Source organism: Dendropsophus ebraccatus, chromosome 4, assembly GCF_027789765.1.
Source record: "Dendropsophus ebraccatus isolate aDenEbr1 chromosome 4, aDenEbr1.pat, whole genome shotgun sequence".
Lineage (NCBI taxonomy): Eukaryota > Metazoa > Chordata > Amphibia > Anura > Hylidae > Dendropsophus > Dendropsophus ebraccatus.
In genome coordinates, this window is record NC_091457.1 from 28,140,537 (window position 1) to 28,158,563 (window position 18,027).

Consider the following 18,027-nt stretch of genomic DNA (forward strand, 5'->3'; position numbering starts at 1 on the left):
TATGCATTTAGAGCAAGGTTCCCTGTTCCCACCAGGGCCAACCATTAAGCCACTATGACATTGACTATCATGTTCTTTATGTAATTATCTGAGGGTCCAGTCAGCTATTTATGTCCAGCCGATACCTCATTTTCTGTATACGTGTAACAAGCTATACTTGTGCCCAGATCCATATAGGCTTCCCACTGTCTGGATCGATAAACAAAGGCTATACCACCGCATGACCTGAATTTACTTTGATACACATTGATCTTGTGCAGCGAATGGGATTCACTTCAAGACGTCGTCATTAACCAGAACACTGATTATTATTAATGCAACCCCAGAAAGCAATAAAGTCAATGTTATTAGTTTGGTCCATCTTGTATGTGAGTCAGAGGATGCAGGCACAAATATAATTCAATTACCAGGAAATGTGACCAAGTGCAGTGGTTACTACAGAGATAATTGTGAGGCGTGGTATAAGGTCAGGACAAGATTACCAAGGAGATATCAATATTATTAAGTCTGGGGCTATCTATATGTCAGATGTATTTCTGTACAATGGCAGCTGACATTCGACTTTTTCCTTCGTCTCTAGAACATGAAGTGAGAGGTCATGTCAGTAATACCGTAATGGACTTCATAGTGATAACTGATAACTGATAGAAACTCCTCTTGTATCTTGCTCTTGTATGTCTTCTATCATTAATTTTGTTAATTATAACCCTTTCTATGTCGCTCTAAGAGACCAAGGTCTAGTAACACTTGGAAATCACCAAAGTTTGGAGGCAAATTAGCTAAAGGTCCAAAAAAGCTCATTGGTAGCAGTGGAGTTGGTATTACCAGGTACCAATGGCGACTTTAAAAATTAGAGCCATTCAGGTTCTTCTTAACTTTACCTCAGTCCTAACTATCTAAAGCCGGAGGTCTTGGTGTTTCCATCCAGTTTTTATGAAGCAAATACATATCCCACTTCCTCACCACCAATTAAAAAAGGAACCTGTCCTTACTTTCATGCTGTCCAAACCATGAGTAATCATGGCGGACTGCAGAGGCTTCTCTCTACCCACCAGCCATAAATGATAGATCTATCTGTGTTTGGGTATAGAGAGACATCTATCAGTCAAGACCTGCTGAGCAGTGATTGGCCGAGTGACCTGGGTAGAAACTATTGAGGATCATCCCTACGACTTGTGGTTGACACAGCATTAAAGTGATGATAGGTTCCTCTTAAAATGGGGATAAGTCCATCCTAAAACAAGCCTTTTTCTCTACCTCATTGATAGTAAGGATGGAATGGTTGGTATCCATCAGCATCTGGTACTGCCATCACGGTGGTTTCCGTTATAATGGAATACATACCGCCGTGGACAGAATCTTTTGGAAGAACCTAAAATCAGAAGTCTACAATGACTATTTGTATTTAGAATTACATGGATTGGTTATACATCAGCCATAATTTCTAAGGAATTGTTTTCAATGTTCCTTGTGAAAGCAACATGTAGCGGCACATGGAATGTCTATGGCTCCATAATATGGATAGTTAGTAATTTCCTTTGGTAACGAACAGGATCCATGTACACAGCCGCCACACTTACCATTGCATGTACATTAGCTAACGGCATTTACACAATGACAGTTACTAAATACAAGCAGTGTGCAAGTTGTCTGTTGCCGTTGACCAAGGGAAGCTTAGGGAAGCTGATTCTCAAACAACTTCTCTTCTATTGTCAAGTCTATTACTATATGGACATTGCTGCACATTCAGTTTACTATCGTAATGTATTGTGGAAGCAAATCCTCACTAACATTGGGAGGTTATATGTGCTGGACCTTCGCAAATACATTGGGAGCTTCATAAACAGCAGTTCCCTAAAAATAATCTATTTATAGAGTTAACGTGCAAGTGTGGGTAAGCGGTTGTAAGAACGAGCTAGTACCATAGAATTACAACATGTGGCCTTGTTGTGTGATGATGAAGTAATACTAACTGATGATTTCCATAGCAGAAATCGGCAGCTAGTCATCAAATCTGCATGAGGAGTTATCCCTTAGCAGCGTGCCACCAGGAGTGGCAGGTGTTATATACAGAAAACTTGGGTCATGGTAGATGGACTGGGACCTGAGGTAACAGGGGAACCCCGCCAATATTTTATGGTAATAGTAACTCCTTAGTATACCTCTGGGGCACACTCGACAATGTGTCTGGGGCACACTCGACAAGTGACTGGCTGATGGTATGGTGGGAGAAAAGCCAACAATGTAATATGCAACAGGTAACTTTTCTTTGTTCAACAATGCTTCCTCCACATACATTTAGTAGTAAAAGAGGTCTAAGCCCAACCAAACTCACATATTGTTATGATGTCCTTGGAAACTGGGACCCTCTCAGACTAGAAGATACTTGAAGCTTGTGTTCAAGGAGGCAGAAGAGGTGTTTTTCAGGCCAGGGCAACTTAGCTACTCTAGGTATAAACTGCAGTGCCTTACAGGAACCAGCTTTGGCCTGTGCCACCCAGTGTAGGCCTTGACAAATAACCCCTTGAGCTCACTCTTTTTGCCTCACTACTAGAGATGAGCGAACCTCGAGCATGCTCGAGTCAATCCGAACCCGAACTTTTGGCATTTGATTAGCGGTGGCTGCTGAAATTGGATAAAGCCCTAAGGCTATGTGGAAAACATGGATATAGTCATTGGCTGTATCCATGTTTTCCAGACAACCTTAGAGCTTTATCCAAGTTCAGCAGCCCTCGCTAATCAAATGCCGAACGTTCGGATCGACTCGAACTCGAACCCGGTTCGCTCATCTCTACTCACTACTCATTCTTTTCTCTCTAGACTTCTTGGTCCTCCTCCTACTACTACTACTACTACTACTACTACTACTACTTATTCATGAGCTATTAACGTTCCTTAGATGACTGTGAGAAATGACATCAGTTGGCTCCCAGTGGTAAAAGTGGTCTGAGCCCGACCACATATGTAAAAACCCTCTCAGACCAGGTAAGGTATATATTCTGTATTAATAATGGTAGGTCTTGACAACTAACTTCTTGTGCTCATTCTCTCAGTTCATCTTACTTCTCCTTCTACCCTTTTTTCACTTCTTGGTCCTACTACTGTGTTCTGTGAATGTCCTCAGCTAGTTTCTGAAATATGAACATTCCTTAGGTGGCTGAGAAATGACATCTGTTGTATTTCGGTGGTAAAAGTGGTCTGAGTCAGGGTCCACTGATGTTCAGATGGAAGGTAGCAGAAGAGATATTCCTCAGGCCAGGGGCAAGGTAGGATCCAGCTTGGCAACTCCATTCTACTTGATTTTCCTCTCCAAAACAAGGCCGAAGTAAGGGTGCTATTACACGGCCTGATGACTGATGTAAGCGAGTGCCGATCTGCTAGATCGATGCTCGCTTACAGAGCCTATTACATGAAAATCGAGCATCAAGGGATGCAAGGGCATGATTAGCGAGGTTCATGCAGCCCTTGCGTTATATAAAAAAAAATAAAGTTAAACTTACCTCTTCATGCTCCTAGGTATCCTCCTGCCCCAGTATCCTCCACTGAAGCTATCAAAGCCGTCTCTTAAGTGACAGGCTGCTTAACCAATCACTGACTGAGACAGGACAGCACCAGCAGGACATTGGTTGAGCCTGGACAGGTAAGTATAATCCTTATTATTTTCTTTACACTGTCTCCAGCCATTAACCACGCATCACTATTACACGCAGCAAAACGTGGTCGGTGGTCAATGATTTTTAAGGCTGGGTTCACACTACGTATATTTCAGTCATTGTGTGAACAGATCCTTTCTGTGTTTTTAATCCACTCCTGGTTTTGGTTGCAATATGAGGACCACAATACTGACTGAAATATACGTAGTGTGAACCCAGCCCTAAATTGTTGAGACACAACAATCAGCCTTTATTATATGGAACGATATGTGCCCAAATCTGCCTGATTCGGCAGATAATCACTCTGTGTAATAGTGCCCTGAGTAGGAATGCACGATGCAATGAAATATCAATACTACTATCGATATTTTGGGCAAAAAAACTGTTTGTACCAGGATTTCCTGGTATTTGATACTTTATGTTAGGCTGCGCAATTTGTGAATCTGTTCGGGCGCCCGAACCTGCGCCCAGCGTACTAAATCTACACCTGCTTTGAGCAGGTGTAGATTTGGATCATGATTTACGCCTCCTCCCCTCCTTGTCAAGCCCCCCAAGCTCCCCTAGTACGCCCATCGGGCGAGCGTGGCGTATGGCAGGCATACGCCAGGGAGAAGGGGCAAATCTGCACCTTCTCCCTGGCGTATGCCTCGGGCGGACGTTTCGTAAATGTCCCCATAATGTATATAGGAATAGACTCATGAAGCTGTCTGTTGCCCATAGGAACAAGTCAACAACCAATTACTGTTCAACTTTAATTTCTAACTGATCTGTTGAATGAAAGCAGAACTGTGATTGGGTGCTATGGGTGACACAAACAGTCCGCAAGTAGTGAGGAGGCAGCTACTACTACCCCAAATGTAATGCTTGCACAGCCGAAACTTTGCACTGGTGTGATTAAAGTGAAGTGAAGATTCTTTTGGATGTGCAGTCTCCTCTACATTTTTTGTTGCAGTAAAATGATAGAATCCAGGGATTTGATCAAATCACTAGGGATTTGATTAAATGAACACGCCGTTCCATCATTTCCCTAGGGATTTAAACAAATCACTGACCCCTTTCAGGGAAATGATGGAATGAATGATCGAGGAGTCGCCCGGCTCTATGTTTGGCGGCGGAAGCGGACAGGGGAGCAGAGCGGCACACTTCCTGGCAGGCATATGGCGGCGGGGAGGACAGGAGAGCAGAGCGACACACCTCCCCGGCAGGCACATGGTGGCAGGGGGTGGACGGGGGAGCAGAGCGGCACACTTCTTGGCAGGCATATGGCGGCGGGGAGGACAGGAGAGCAGAGCGGCACACCTCCCCGGGAGGCACATGGTGGTAGGGGGTGGATGGGGGAGCAGAGTGGCACACTTCCTGGCAGGCATATGGCGGCGGGGAGGACAGGAGAGCAGAGCGGCACACCTCCCCGGCAGGCACATGGTGGCAGGGGGTGGACGGGAGAGCAGAGCGGCACACTTCCTGGCAGGCATATGGTGGCGGGGGCGGACGGGGAGCAGAGCGGACAGACTGGGGGAGCAGGAGGGATGTAGCAGGGGAAATAAGCGGAAGGGGGAGCAGAGATGCGGCGGAGGTGGACGGGGAGCTGAACTGACAGGCTGCAGAGAGGGTAGAGGCAATACAGTAAGCAAATTCTACGTCGCAGGGGGAAATGATACAGTTCATTCCTTCACTATCCAGAAAGGAGTCAGTGATTTGATCAAATCCCTAGGGAAATGATGAAACGGCGCGGTCATTTGATCATTTCCCGGGAATTGATCAAATTACCAATTCTATAATTTCACTGCAATTTAAATATATATATATATATATATATTATATATATATATATATATATATATATATATATATACACATACACACATATATACACACAGTGGTACCTTGGTTTAAGAGTAACTTGGTTTAAGAGTTCACAGTTTTTCAAAATTGTGCACAGGCCTACAGGCCAAAAGATAGAAAGTTATGGGAGTCAGAAAAGAGCAAGTTTAAAGTGTTCCTGTCTTTGAAACATGTCAAAAGTTTTGATCGGTCCGGGTCTGGGTGTTCTCACCCGTACCGATTGGAAGAACGAGGGCGGAAAAGACACAGACTGTTTAAAACTTTTGACATGTCTCAATGACACACACTTTTTTGTGATGACAGGTACACTTTAAGCACATTTATTAAAAATAGTACGGACATATTTTTATGTTTTTTTAATTTATTTAATTTAATTTTTACTTTATTAAAGGGGTTGGCCACTTTATAGTAAAATTGCTCAGTGTACAGTATTAGTAAGTGTCCTCACTGTATATACTGACAGCAGCTCCTTGTGTACCCCATAGAGCTAAAATCAGACTCCCCTCCTCCAGGCTGTACTGCCCTGCTCTGTGGTGTTTTGGTCCATAAGATTGTTGACATGGAGGAGCATGTGACCAGGGCCCGACCCCCAGTGTCCACCACTGAGCCTGTATATGTCTATGGAGAACACAGTGGACAGGGCCTGGTCACATGCTCCTCCATGTCAGCCATTTTGTGGACTGAAACAAAACAGAGCAGGGCAGCACAGCCTGGTGAAGGGGGGTGTGATTTTAGCTCTATGAGGTACACAGGGAGCTGCTGTCAGTATATACAGTGAGCACACTAACTAATACTTTGTACTGACCTATTTTACTATAAAGTGGCCAACCCTTTTAAGTATCGAAATGGCATCGAGTATCGAAATAAAAAAGTTGGTATTGGTATCGAACTTTAAATTCTGGTATGGTGACATCAGTAGCCCTGAGTTCTAAGTAACTAAACTAAATCTAGTTATCACTTAACCAATAACAAAGACACAAGGAGGGAGATTTATTATCAATGTCTGCCCGGTACAGGTACGCCGGTGTTGATAAATTCCCCCAAGGTGTACTGGGATACTGCCCCATTATCATTCAGAGAAGCTCATCATTTTTGTCCAAAATAAGAAACATGCCACTAAGTCCACTGCAAAATTTCACCCCAGAAATTTTCCATTGCATGGAAAGAAGGTGATAAAAAAACCTCACATGCACGGGATGCAGACTGTCTGCATATGCATGTAAAGTATGCATATAAACCCATATGAAAATTTTGATAATGCTGGTGTGGCACCAGGTTTAGTTGCGACTGCTACCTCTGCAGCTACTATAACAATGATCTATATGCATCCTATATTTCTATGTGTTTGGGTCAGTGACAAATTGCAGGTCGAGTACAGGAACTCTGAAGTTTGGAGCATTTACAGCAATAACATTATACAGTGGAAACTTGGTTTAAGAGTAACTTGATTTAAGAGCTCACAGTTTTTCAAAATTGTGACTTGGTTTAAGAGCATTGCTTTGGTTTAAGAGCTCCCTATATTGGGTGGGAGGGGGAGTGGGGGAGGGACATGGTCTGCATAGCGTGGTCTACAGCCCTTTACTCTGACCCATGAAGTCTCCCTCACCTTCCAAATCATAGCAGATCCACTTCAGGCTGGGGCTTACATCAGGGGACAGGACTGTGGGGGTGATCTCTGCATAGCTGTAACCCCTCTCTCCCCAGACAGAGAGTGCTGCATGTATGTGCCCACATCTTCCCTGCTCCTTCCTTCCTGCCCCCTGCAGTCTCTGTCAGCCCTAGTGTTTCCCATCCTCTCCATTACTGTACAGTAACTTATATTATCTCATATTCAGCTGTTTCTAAATGTTTGTTTCATTTGTTTTACCTGTTATTCAGAATTATAAATCATTATTTTTGAGGTGTGGAACCAATTGTCTGCATTTCTATGATTTCTTATGGGAAAATTTGCTTTGGTTTAAGAGTGGATTTGGATTACAAGCACGGTCCCCGAACGAATTATGCTCGTGATCCAAGAAACCACTGTATTAGCTAAATCTCTTTCAGGGCTCCAGACTCTATATATAACTTACATAACTGGGTAAATATATTGATTGACAGCTGTTGAGTTTCTGCAAAGCTTCTGCAAAGCATCATATCTTATGGGCACATACAGCAAGAGTTCTATAGAAACAAACAAAAAAAAAATAAAAAATTTCCACCATTGTATAGTTAGATCGCATCTTGAGATTCAATGGATAAAGTGGTAACTGAAACACACAGTATTTCCTCTGTTTTTACCACTTTGTGAATGACTATGGCCATATTGTACTATTTTTGCTTGCACAATGTTTTGTTAACCATAAAGGCATTGCTCTGAACTTTTACATTCTAGTTTCACATAAGAACCGGCTTGAAGCATGTATATGACTGTGTGGGGGCAGTAGGGCAAATACCCTATGGATTAGGGCCCTATTCCACCGGACGATTATCGTTCAGATTATCATTAAATCATTCGAATCTAAACGATAATCGTTCGGTTGAATTAGGCAGTTAACGATTAACGACCGAACAAGAAATCGTTGATCGCTTTAGAAGACCTGGACCTATTTTTATCATTGCTCGTTCGCAAAACGTTCGCAAATCGTTTGCATTGAATAAGGTCATCGTTCACAATTACGATCATAAGTAACGATTATCGTTCTATGGAAATGAGTGAACGTTTTCAGGTCTTTGGGCCCTATTCCACAGGACGATTATCGTTTGCATAATCGTTAACGATTAACGATCTCAAACGACCGCTATTGCGAAAGACCTGAAAACGTTCACTCATTTCCATGGAACGATAATCGTTACTTATGAGTTTTTTCTTCGCTATTTATTCGCTATTGCGTTCATATCTATTGCGAATGACCGAACAATGTCTTATTCAATGCGAACGATTTGCGAACGTTTTGCGAACGAGCAACAATAAAAATAGGTCCAGGTCTTATAAAGCGATCAACGATTTCTCGTCCGGTCGTTAATTGTTAACTGCATTTACACCGAACAATTATCGTTTAGATTCGAATGATAATCTGAACGATAATCGGCCGGTGGAATAGGGCCCTTTCTCAATAGCGGTCATTTGAGATCGGTAATCGTTAACAATTATGCAATCGATAATCGTCCGGTGGAATAGGGCCCTTTCACAATAGCGGTCGTTTGAGATCATTAATCGTTAACGATTATACAAACGATAATCGTCCGGTGGAATAGGGCCCTAAGACTATAGGTAAGGAGAAGTCCTGGACAGGACTTTGCAGCGGTGCTGTCTCCATGTATTGGTGCTGAATTGTATTATGATAGAAGTAACATCCTGTCATGTCACAATATGAGCACCCTGTCATTGCCTTTTAACCCGCTGGGGTGGGGGTGGACGGAGAAAGCAAAGAAACAGAAACAAGACAAATTCAAGAAGGAAGTGTTTAAAAACAGGAAGGATCTACAAAAATATCAGTTGAAGAAGAGAGCCGGGAGAGTCTAAGCTAAAGAGGGAAGAGGCGAGCTGAGTCGAGGTGGGAAGAGCAGTCAGGAAAGGCCTTGGTGAAGTGGTCAGGGCTGTATGGAGGAAAGATAGTGTGACGAGGAAGAGGAGGACAGAACCTCAGAGAGGAAGGGACATCCCTGAGAGGAAAGAAGGCCACTGCTGCAAGGAGACAAGGGCACAGCTGTGAAGAAAGGGGAAACAGGACAGAGCCTTCACGTGGGTGGGCCTGCAAAAGGGACACAGCAAGTCACATAGATGTCGTAAGTGCTTGAAGGCTTATAAGAAAATAAAAAAGAATGTAGAAAGTCAAGAAAAGCAAAGTGCGTGATTAAGGTGTCAAAGGGTAGAAGAACTGATCGAGGTTGCCGAAGGGGGACGAGAAGAGAGAAGTGAGATGGTTTTAAGAAGAGATGGAGAAGTGAAGTGACGCTTGAGAGGCAGGGTGTGATCAGATCATGGATCAGTGAAGACCGCCTTCATGGGACAACATACACAGTAGAGACACCAAGGACACAGATTCCAAGCTGAGACTAAGGACCGAAAGCAGAATCCATGTGGAAGAGGCATTCCTGGGATGTGCCACAGATTCAGCCGGAGAATGAGCAAAGGTCAGTAGCATCACCACTGGAGATTACTGCCAGGGTATAAGGTCCAGGTCACACTAGTGCTATAATAATATTAGTTAGTGTTAGGTTTAGATGTGACAGATTTGTGGTCATATTTTCATATAAATTAGCATGCTGGGGACTTCAGTTCTGCAGCGTCTTCCTTCATATGTGAAAAGGCAGCAAATATACGCTGAAAGTGTAGTGTAAAATCTATGGCCGAATCTGCATTCAGAATTCGCCAGAACTCCGATGAGATCCTAGTTGAAATTAGCTGCATATGAACTCCCTCTTAAAGTGCTGAAAGTTAGTAATAAAAGGGTACTATGGAGCACAGTAGGTATAAATGAAGCAGAAGACACATCAGTTATGCCCCACACTCAAAGCATATGAATCAGGGGTGGGAAATTAATTGTCCCATGAGGCTACATGGCAAATAGAAATGGTTTTCAAGGGTTGGACCAATATACCTAACTCTGTTCTGTTCTACAAAATACAAAAAAATTTGCTCCCCTGTGCACCCTCACATACTGATAACGCTCCTGCTGTGCACCCCTCACACAGTAATACTGCCCCCTTCTGTGCCCCCTTAGTAATACCGCCACCTGCTGTGCACCCCCATACAGTAATAATGCTGTGCCCTCTATATAGTAATGCCCTCTGCTTTACAACCCCACTAAAATAGTACTAATACCTCCTACTTTGCACCCCCACATACTGATAATGCTCCTGCTGTGTACCCCCACATAGTAATAATGTCCCCTGCTGTACCTTCCATATAATAATGCCCCCTGCTGTGCCCTCCATATAGTAATAATGCTCCCTGCTGTGCACTCCATATACTAATAATGCTCCCTGCTGTGCTTTCCATATAGTAATAATCCCCCACCCCCGCTGGGCCCCATACTAATAATGCCCCCACCAACATAGTACTAATTCCTCCTATTGTGCACCCCACACAGTAATAATGCCCCTGCTGTGCCCCTATAGTAATATTGCACCCTGCTATGCATCCCCCGCCCACCCATAGTAATAATGCCTCTGCAGTGTACAGCCCCCACGCATTGTAGTAATAATGCCCCCTGCTGTGTACAGTCCCCCACCCATCCATAATAATAATGCCCCTGCTGTGTACAGCCCCCACCCATCCACAGTAATAATGCCCATGCTGTGTACAGACCCCGCCCATGCATAGTAATAATGCCCCTGCTGTGTACAGCCCACACCCATCCATAGTAATGATGCTCTTTGCTGTGTACAGTGCCCCCACACATATTAATAATGTCCCCTGCTGTGTACAGCCCCCACCCATCCATAGTAATAATGCCCCTTATTGTATACAGCCCACACCCATAGTAATAATGCCCCCTGTTGTGTACCCCCATAGTAATACTGCCACCTGCTGTGTAGAGCCCCCACCCACAGTAATAATGCCTTCTGTTGTGTATAGTCCCCCACCCACCCATAGTAATACTGCCCCCTACTGTATAGATTGTGGGCAGAAAAAGACCTCTTGGTCGAGAATGGCCGATAATTGCTTGGTGTAATAGGGGCTAAAGACACAATTCTTATCTCTTCTGTTTCTGTCAGTGCAGCCTATTGTTTTATGACTTTCCTTCTCTGACCTGCTACACAGACCTACAGTACCTATACTGCTGAGCATTGGAACAGAATTTTAGCAGGTCAGACATAAGCAGTAAACCTACTGAGGTGAGGAGGGTCAACGGACCCTGATTTATGCGTCCAGTATCAGGTGCACCCCCTGAGACCCCTAAAGCTATACCACTGCATATTATGATACCTTGCATATTACAACCAAAACTACCACCGGTGGGGACACACTTTTGGCCTGGGATACAAAAGCCAATTTTTGTTTGTAAACCTCACCCCTAAATATTAACTTTTATTAACCCCTTAGGGGCAGAGCGAATTTCTATTTTTGCGCTTTGGTTTTTTCTTCTTTGTGCTTAACCCCTTAAGGACCGGGCCTAAAATGGCCTTAAGGACCGAGCCAAATTTTATGAATATGACCAGTGTCACTTTATTCATTAATAACTTGGGAGTGCTTTTACCTATCCGGCTGATTCTGAGATTGTTTTCTCGTGACATATGGTACTTCACATTTCTGGTATAATGGAGTCAATAATTATAGCGAATCTTTATGAAAAAAAAACAAAATAATGTGAAAAATTGTGAAAAAATGCATTTTTCCAACTTTGAAACTCTTCTGCTTATACAGAAAATGTAAAGCCACATAAATTATACATCAAATAGCATTAGCAACATGTCTACTTTATGTTGGCGGCATTTATTAAACTATCTTTCTTTTTTTTTAGACAATAGGAAGCTTAAAACATTAGCAGCAAATTTCAAAATTTTCAGTAAAATTTCAAAATCAGATATTTTTAGGGACCTGTTCAGGTTTAGGCTAGGTTCACACTACGTAAGTTTCCGGCCGTAGCGCGCTCCGTGAACAAGCGGCCAGAGATTTACGTAGTTTGCATACGATGGAAAGTATAGGATCTACGGCTGCACAGTTCACACTACATACGAACTTACGCCCGGATCGTATGCGGCGCCGTAAAAAATGAACCAGACCATTGTTTCGGGACAGAAATGCTGTAACTTACGCCCGTAGCGTAACATGCGGCCCCATACGGAGTGGTGATATCTTCATTTTTACACTTTGAGTACACTTTACAGTTTTTTAACCCTTTAGGGGAGTCACAGAAATAAAAGCTAAGTGTGTAAGAAATTAGAAAATTTTTATTTTCTGTGCAGAGATTTTATTGTAATTCAATATTTTTCATAATTGTAAACCTATTACCAGAGAAATGCACCCCAATATTGATTGCCCCGTTTCTGCAGTTTATAGAAATACCCCATATGTGGCCCTATTGCGCTATTTGACGCAACCACAAGCCTCAGATATAATGGAGTGCCCAGTGAATTTCAACGCCTCTGTTATATTTGGTAATTTTTGACTGTACCACTTCAGGTTGGCAAAGGCTCTGGGGTGCCAAAACCTAAAAAACACCCCTAAAGGGACACCATTTACAAAACTACACCCCTCGAGGAATGTAACAAGGGGTGCGGTGAGGATCTGGACCCCACAGGTGCTTCACAGATTTTCAGAGCAAACGTTGTTCTAGCCTTCAATTTTTCACTTTCACAAAGGGATAAAAGGAATGGAGGATGGAGGCCATGTCACATTAACAAAGCTCCTGTGCTGCTAGGACAGTAGAAACCCCCCACAGGTGACCCCATTCTGGAAACTACACCTCTCAAGGAATCTAACAAGGGGTGCAGTGAGCATATGGACCCCACTGGTGACGGGCACATATGTTGAACATGTGCTGTGAAGATGAAAAATACAATTTTTTTCACTTTCACAGCACTAATGTGCCCATCACCAGGGGGCCATATCCCCGCTGCCCCCCTAGTTAGATTCCTTATGGGGTGTAGTTTCCAGAATGGGGTCACTTGTGGGGGGTTTCTACTGTCCTGGAAGCACAGAAGCTTTGAAAATGCAACATGGCAAGTCTCTAATGGGATTGGTGGCCATACCTATTTAGTTGGGGAAAAGGGACAATTTTAATTTATTTGGGGGTATTAGGCCAATTATTAGTTTATAAGGTTGAAAAGGACAGGTGTCCATCAAATTCAACCTGTGTTGATCCAGAGGAAGGCAAAAAACCCTCGTGAGGCAGACGACAGTAGCCTCATCACAGGGGAAAAAATCCTTCCCGACTCCGTTATGGCAATCAGAATAATCCCTGGATCAACGTGACCCCTGAAATAAGAATAAGGGACAGAATTTAGAAAATTTAGATCTCCAATGACGTGTGGTGCGCCTTGAAGCGATCCTTTATGCAGAGGCCGGGGTGATCAGGACAGGTGTCACACTGGTAAATGGTGTCCTTCCTGATCCCCCTTTTACAGCACACTCTGCACTTCTTTTGGGATCTCCCCTTTTTTTCAGTGTGTGGGACTTCACCTGGAAAATGTTGTCCCTGTACGATACGGGGTCCTTCATATCCAGAAGCGCTGGGGCCCACTCCGTGGCTGCCAAATATCAGGGCTTTTATTACTGCTACCTGGAATTCAAGGAATTTCCCCGGGTGGCCGGCATATCGGTACAGCACAAAAGCGTTGTACATCGCTGTCTGTACCAGATATACGGCCACCTTTTCATATCTGAGAGATCAACTCCTCCCATATACTGATTGTAGTCAAGAACACAATCAGGTTTGTTCACCACGTTTGTGGTACCACGTACAGGGACAGGGGTGACGCTATTCCTGTGAGTTGTGGTCAAAATAAGGACATCGCGTTTGTCCTTATATTTGACCAACAACATATTTTCACAGGCATAGGCCTTGCTCTCCCCCCTTTGCATCAGTTGTCTAACAGGGTGACTTGGGAGGCCCCTTTGATTTTTTCGGATCGTGCCGCAAGCTACAGTAGCTCGGGCAGCGAGGGACCGAAACGGGGATGCTGGTATAAAAGTTATCAACGTACAGCTGATAACCTTTATCCAGCAGTGGGAAGATCAGTTTCCAAACGATCTTTCCACTAACTTTGAATATGGGGGGCATTCTGGGGGCTGGATTTGGGTGTCCCTACCCTCATATACTCTAAGGCTGGGTTCACACTATGTATATTTGAGGCTGTATTTGGTCCTCATGTCAGGTCCTCATAGCAACCAAAACCAGGAGTGGATTGAAAACACAGAAAGGATCTGTTCACACAATGTTGAAATTGAGTGGATGGCCGCCATATAACGGTAAATAACTGCCATTATTTCAATACCACAGCCGTTGTTTTAAAATAACAGCAAATATTGCTCATTATATAACGGCCATCCACTCAATTACAACATTATGTGAACAGAGCCTTTCTGTGTTTTCAATCCACTCCTGGTTTTGGTTGCTATACAGCCTCACAAATACAGCCTCAAATATACATAGTGTGAACCCAGCCTTAATCTGTAAGTGTACCCTGAGGTACTCTCACAGAGTTTGTATAGTTTCACGCCATACCGTGATCTTTTATTGGGAAGGTACTGGCGGAAATGGAGTCTTCCTTTGAAGCTCAGGAGGGACTCATCTACTGAGATGTATTTCTCTGGGATATACATCTCAGTAAATTTGGCTGAGAAGTGCTCTATGACTGGCTGTACTTTGTACAGTCGGTCATACGAGGGATCATCTCGCGGGGGGCACCTTGCATTGTCATTGTAATTCAAGAATTTTAGGAGGGCTTCAAATCGAAACCGTGCCATTGCCATACTGTAAAGTGGGGTATTATATATAATATCCCCACTCCAGTAATGCCGAATTGTGGGGTTTTTTTACTAGGCCCCCAAAATTTTGTCATTTCGGCTGCATAAACAGGGGTCCACGCCATGGGCCTAGCAAAAGAAGAGGATAGGTTCTGGGTGATAAATTGGTGCGCGTACAAGTTTGTTTGCGTCACCATCAAATTTACAAGGTCATCAGAGAAATAGAGCTTGAAAAAGTCTATTTCTCTGAGACCTGTGGGGATAATTTGGATTCCCGCCGTAGCCATAAAGCCAGGAATCCTGGACTGATGATTTTGGGGGTCTGGGGTCCAGATGGGCTCACCTGTCTGGGGGGCGGGGGGCAGGATGGGGTCACCTGTCTGGGGGGTGGGGGGCGGGATGGGACAACGTGTCTGGGGGGCGGGGGTGGGGTGGGACGACTTGTCTGGCGGGCAGCCCGAGGTGTCCTCCTTGGACGCTTAGGTCGACAGTCATCATCACTGGATGATGATAATGATGATGATGAGGATGAATGGAGGAAAGAAGGATCCCCCCATTCATCCTCACTGGCCGTTTCGGTGTCGGAGGCAATAAGCGCATATGCCTCCTACACCGAAAACACTCTCTGGGACATTATTAAACGGGGATTGGTATATGGGGGTATGTAAATGTAATGTAGTGTAGTGGTGTAGTGTAAAACTTTATTTCAAGTAGTGTAATGTGTAATGTGGGGTAGTGTAGTGTAATGTAGTGTTTTATACGTGTTTTTAACAGTAAGGAAAGGAAAAAAAACCTACGCCAAAAAAGGAGTTGCTGATAAATGCCGCACTTATGTGCGGTACTTATCAGCAGACAGAGGCGGTAGTATATAGAAAAAAAAGGGGGGGGGGGGGGGGGGAAAGGGGCAAAAAAAAACCTACGCCAAAAAAGAGGAGTTGCTGATCAGGGGCGCACTTACGTGCGATGCTGATCAGCACTCAGTGGTGGAAGGGCGCTAAAAAAAAAAAAAAAAAAAAAAAAACTGGGAAAAAAAAAGCCTACCTCTTCACCCCAAAGCCACTGAATAGTGTATTATATACACTAATCAGCCGCTAGGGGGAAGTACAAGGTACCTGGCCGAAGATCGACGAAAAAAGCTGACGGGAGCCGAGCGGAGCCGAGCGAGAACCACGAGGACGCCGTGGGACCGCAGATCTTCCGTCCGGACGCCGGGATCCGGTGAGTATGATGCCTGCACACCACACACACCTTCTCTGCACCTCTCAGCTACCTAGCTGAGGGGTACAGAGAAAAGTAAAAATATTTATTTTTATTGTGATCGCCGCCATTGGCCGGCCGGGCTTGGCTGGCCAATAGCGGCGATCTGGGGGATGGCACCGTGGCCTCCTCCTCTGTACACACTAATGGTGATTGGTGCTGTCTCGGACAGCACCAATCACCATTGAATTCCGGGGCCCGGAAAATCACTGTAGTTGGCTGATTTGAATAAATCAGCCAATTACTGCGATCGTCAGCAAGGGGGGGTGTAATCCACCCCCCGTCCCGACAAGCTACGATGGCCTGCTGTATGTTACAGCAGACATCATTACCCGATCGCCGTGTGTTTACACACAGCGATCGGTTAAACCGCGGGCGTAAATGTACGCCCGTTTGCGTTAAGGCACGGGTTTTGGGGGCGTACACTTACGCCCGCGGTTGTTAAGGGGTTAAAAGGCCGTAGAACTTGCATTTTTTCACCTAGAGACGCACATAAGCCCTTATTTTTTGTGCCATTAATTGCACTTTCCAGTGACAGGCTTAGTTTTAGCATAAAGTACGCTGCAAAACCAGAAAAAAACACAATTTTTTTTATTTGGGGAGGTTTCATGTTTAGGCCATTTGCCCTAGGGTAAAACAGACTTGTTATTCATGTTCCTCAAGTTGTTACGATTACAACGATATGTAACTTGTGTAACTTTAATTTTATTTTTTTTTAAATAAATGTTCCTTAAAATTGCTCTATTCCCATGCTTACAGCACTTTTATCCTTTGGTCTATGGGGCTGTGTTAAATGTCATTTTTGGGCCATGATGTTTACTTTCTATCGGTACCTTGATTGCGCATATGCGACTTTTTGATCACTTTTTATTACAATTTTTCTGGATTTTATGCAACCAAAAATGCGCAATTTTGCACTTTGGAATTTTTTTGGCGCTTATCCCATTTACCGTGAGAGATCAAGAATGAAATAAATTATTAGTTCGGGCAATTACGCACGCGGGGATACCAAATATGTTTATTTATTTGTTTTGATTTCTAAAATGGGAAAAGGGCGGTAATTCAAACTTTTATGAGGGTAGGGATTTTTTATTAATAAAAAAACATTTATACATTTTTTTACACACATACTAGAAGGCCTCCTGGGGGACTTCTAGTATTACCAGTCTGATCTGATCCTGGGGCGATCCCCTCCACTAGACACCAGGGATGGGGAAAATTAGCATTTTAAATGCAGTTGTCAACTTTGACAGCTGAATTTAAAAAGCTAATTAGCGGGCACTGCGATCGGACCATGCCCGCTAATTGCCGCGGTCCCGGGCTGCAGATAGCACCCGGGATCGTGGGGGTTCAGAGCGGGGTCGCCGCGCGGCCCCCTCTGAATTCCCTTAACGACGCCAGGGCATACAGGTATGCCCTGTGTCGTTAAGGGGTTAAAACTACTAAAAGTTTAAAAAGTGCAATGATATAATGCTAGTGATGTCTGCAGTACAACACTGTACGCAGAGGCACATAAGAGATCGCTGACAGTGTAGTGTAGGTCGCTAGCCTCTTGTAAGCATGGTACCTGTAGTAAATGTATCCCAATGCCCTCAGCTGTTACACTCAAGGTGCGTGCACCACTCCTCCCCGACGCACACAGTGTTTGCTAGCAACGGCGCATGTACCCACCATGATGACGACAGCATGGAGCAGGAGTCCGGCCAACAGTTAATAAGCATCAAAAAGGGGGAGGAGGAAGGAGTGGTGAGGTGTGCCAAAGTCTGGCACAAATGCCAAGCCACTACTCCTCTTTGACTCCTGGAGACCCAATATTGCATAGAATCTACTGCACAGATGCATTTACTACAGGTACCATGCTCACAAGGGGCCATCTAC

General features: G+C 44.2%; 1 protein-coding gene across 3 annotated transcripts in view; it reads left to right on the forward strand.

Moving 5' to 3' along the window:
- DGKZ (diacylglycerol kinase zeta) overlaps window positions 1-18,027 on the forward strand; it is a 166,433-nt gene that overhangs the window by 22,461 nt on the left and 125,945 nt on the right. Inside the window, exon 1 of one of the 3 annotated variants that reach the window (XM_069965346.1) lies at window positions 3,624-3,640. The exons of 1 other annotated variant lie outside the window; for it this stretch is intronic. Coding sequence is in view for 1 of the 2 variants with exons in the window: in XM_069965349.1 (XP_069821450.1) it covers window positions 9,556-9,611 (56 nt within the window). In the remaining variant the exon portion in view is untranslated. Of the gene's footprint in view, window positions 1-3,623; window positions 3,641-8,999; window positions 9,612-18,027 lie in introns of those variants that run through there. One more of the 3 variants, XM_069965349.1, reaches the window with a different exon arrangement.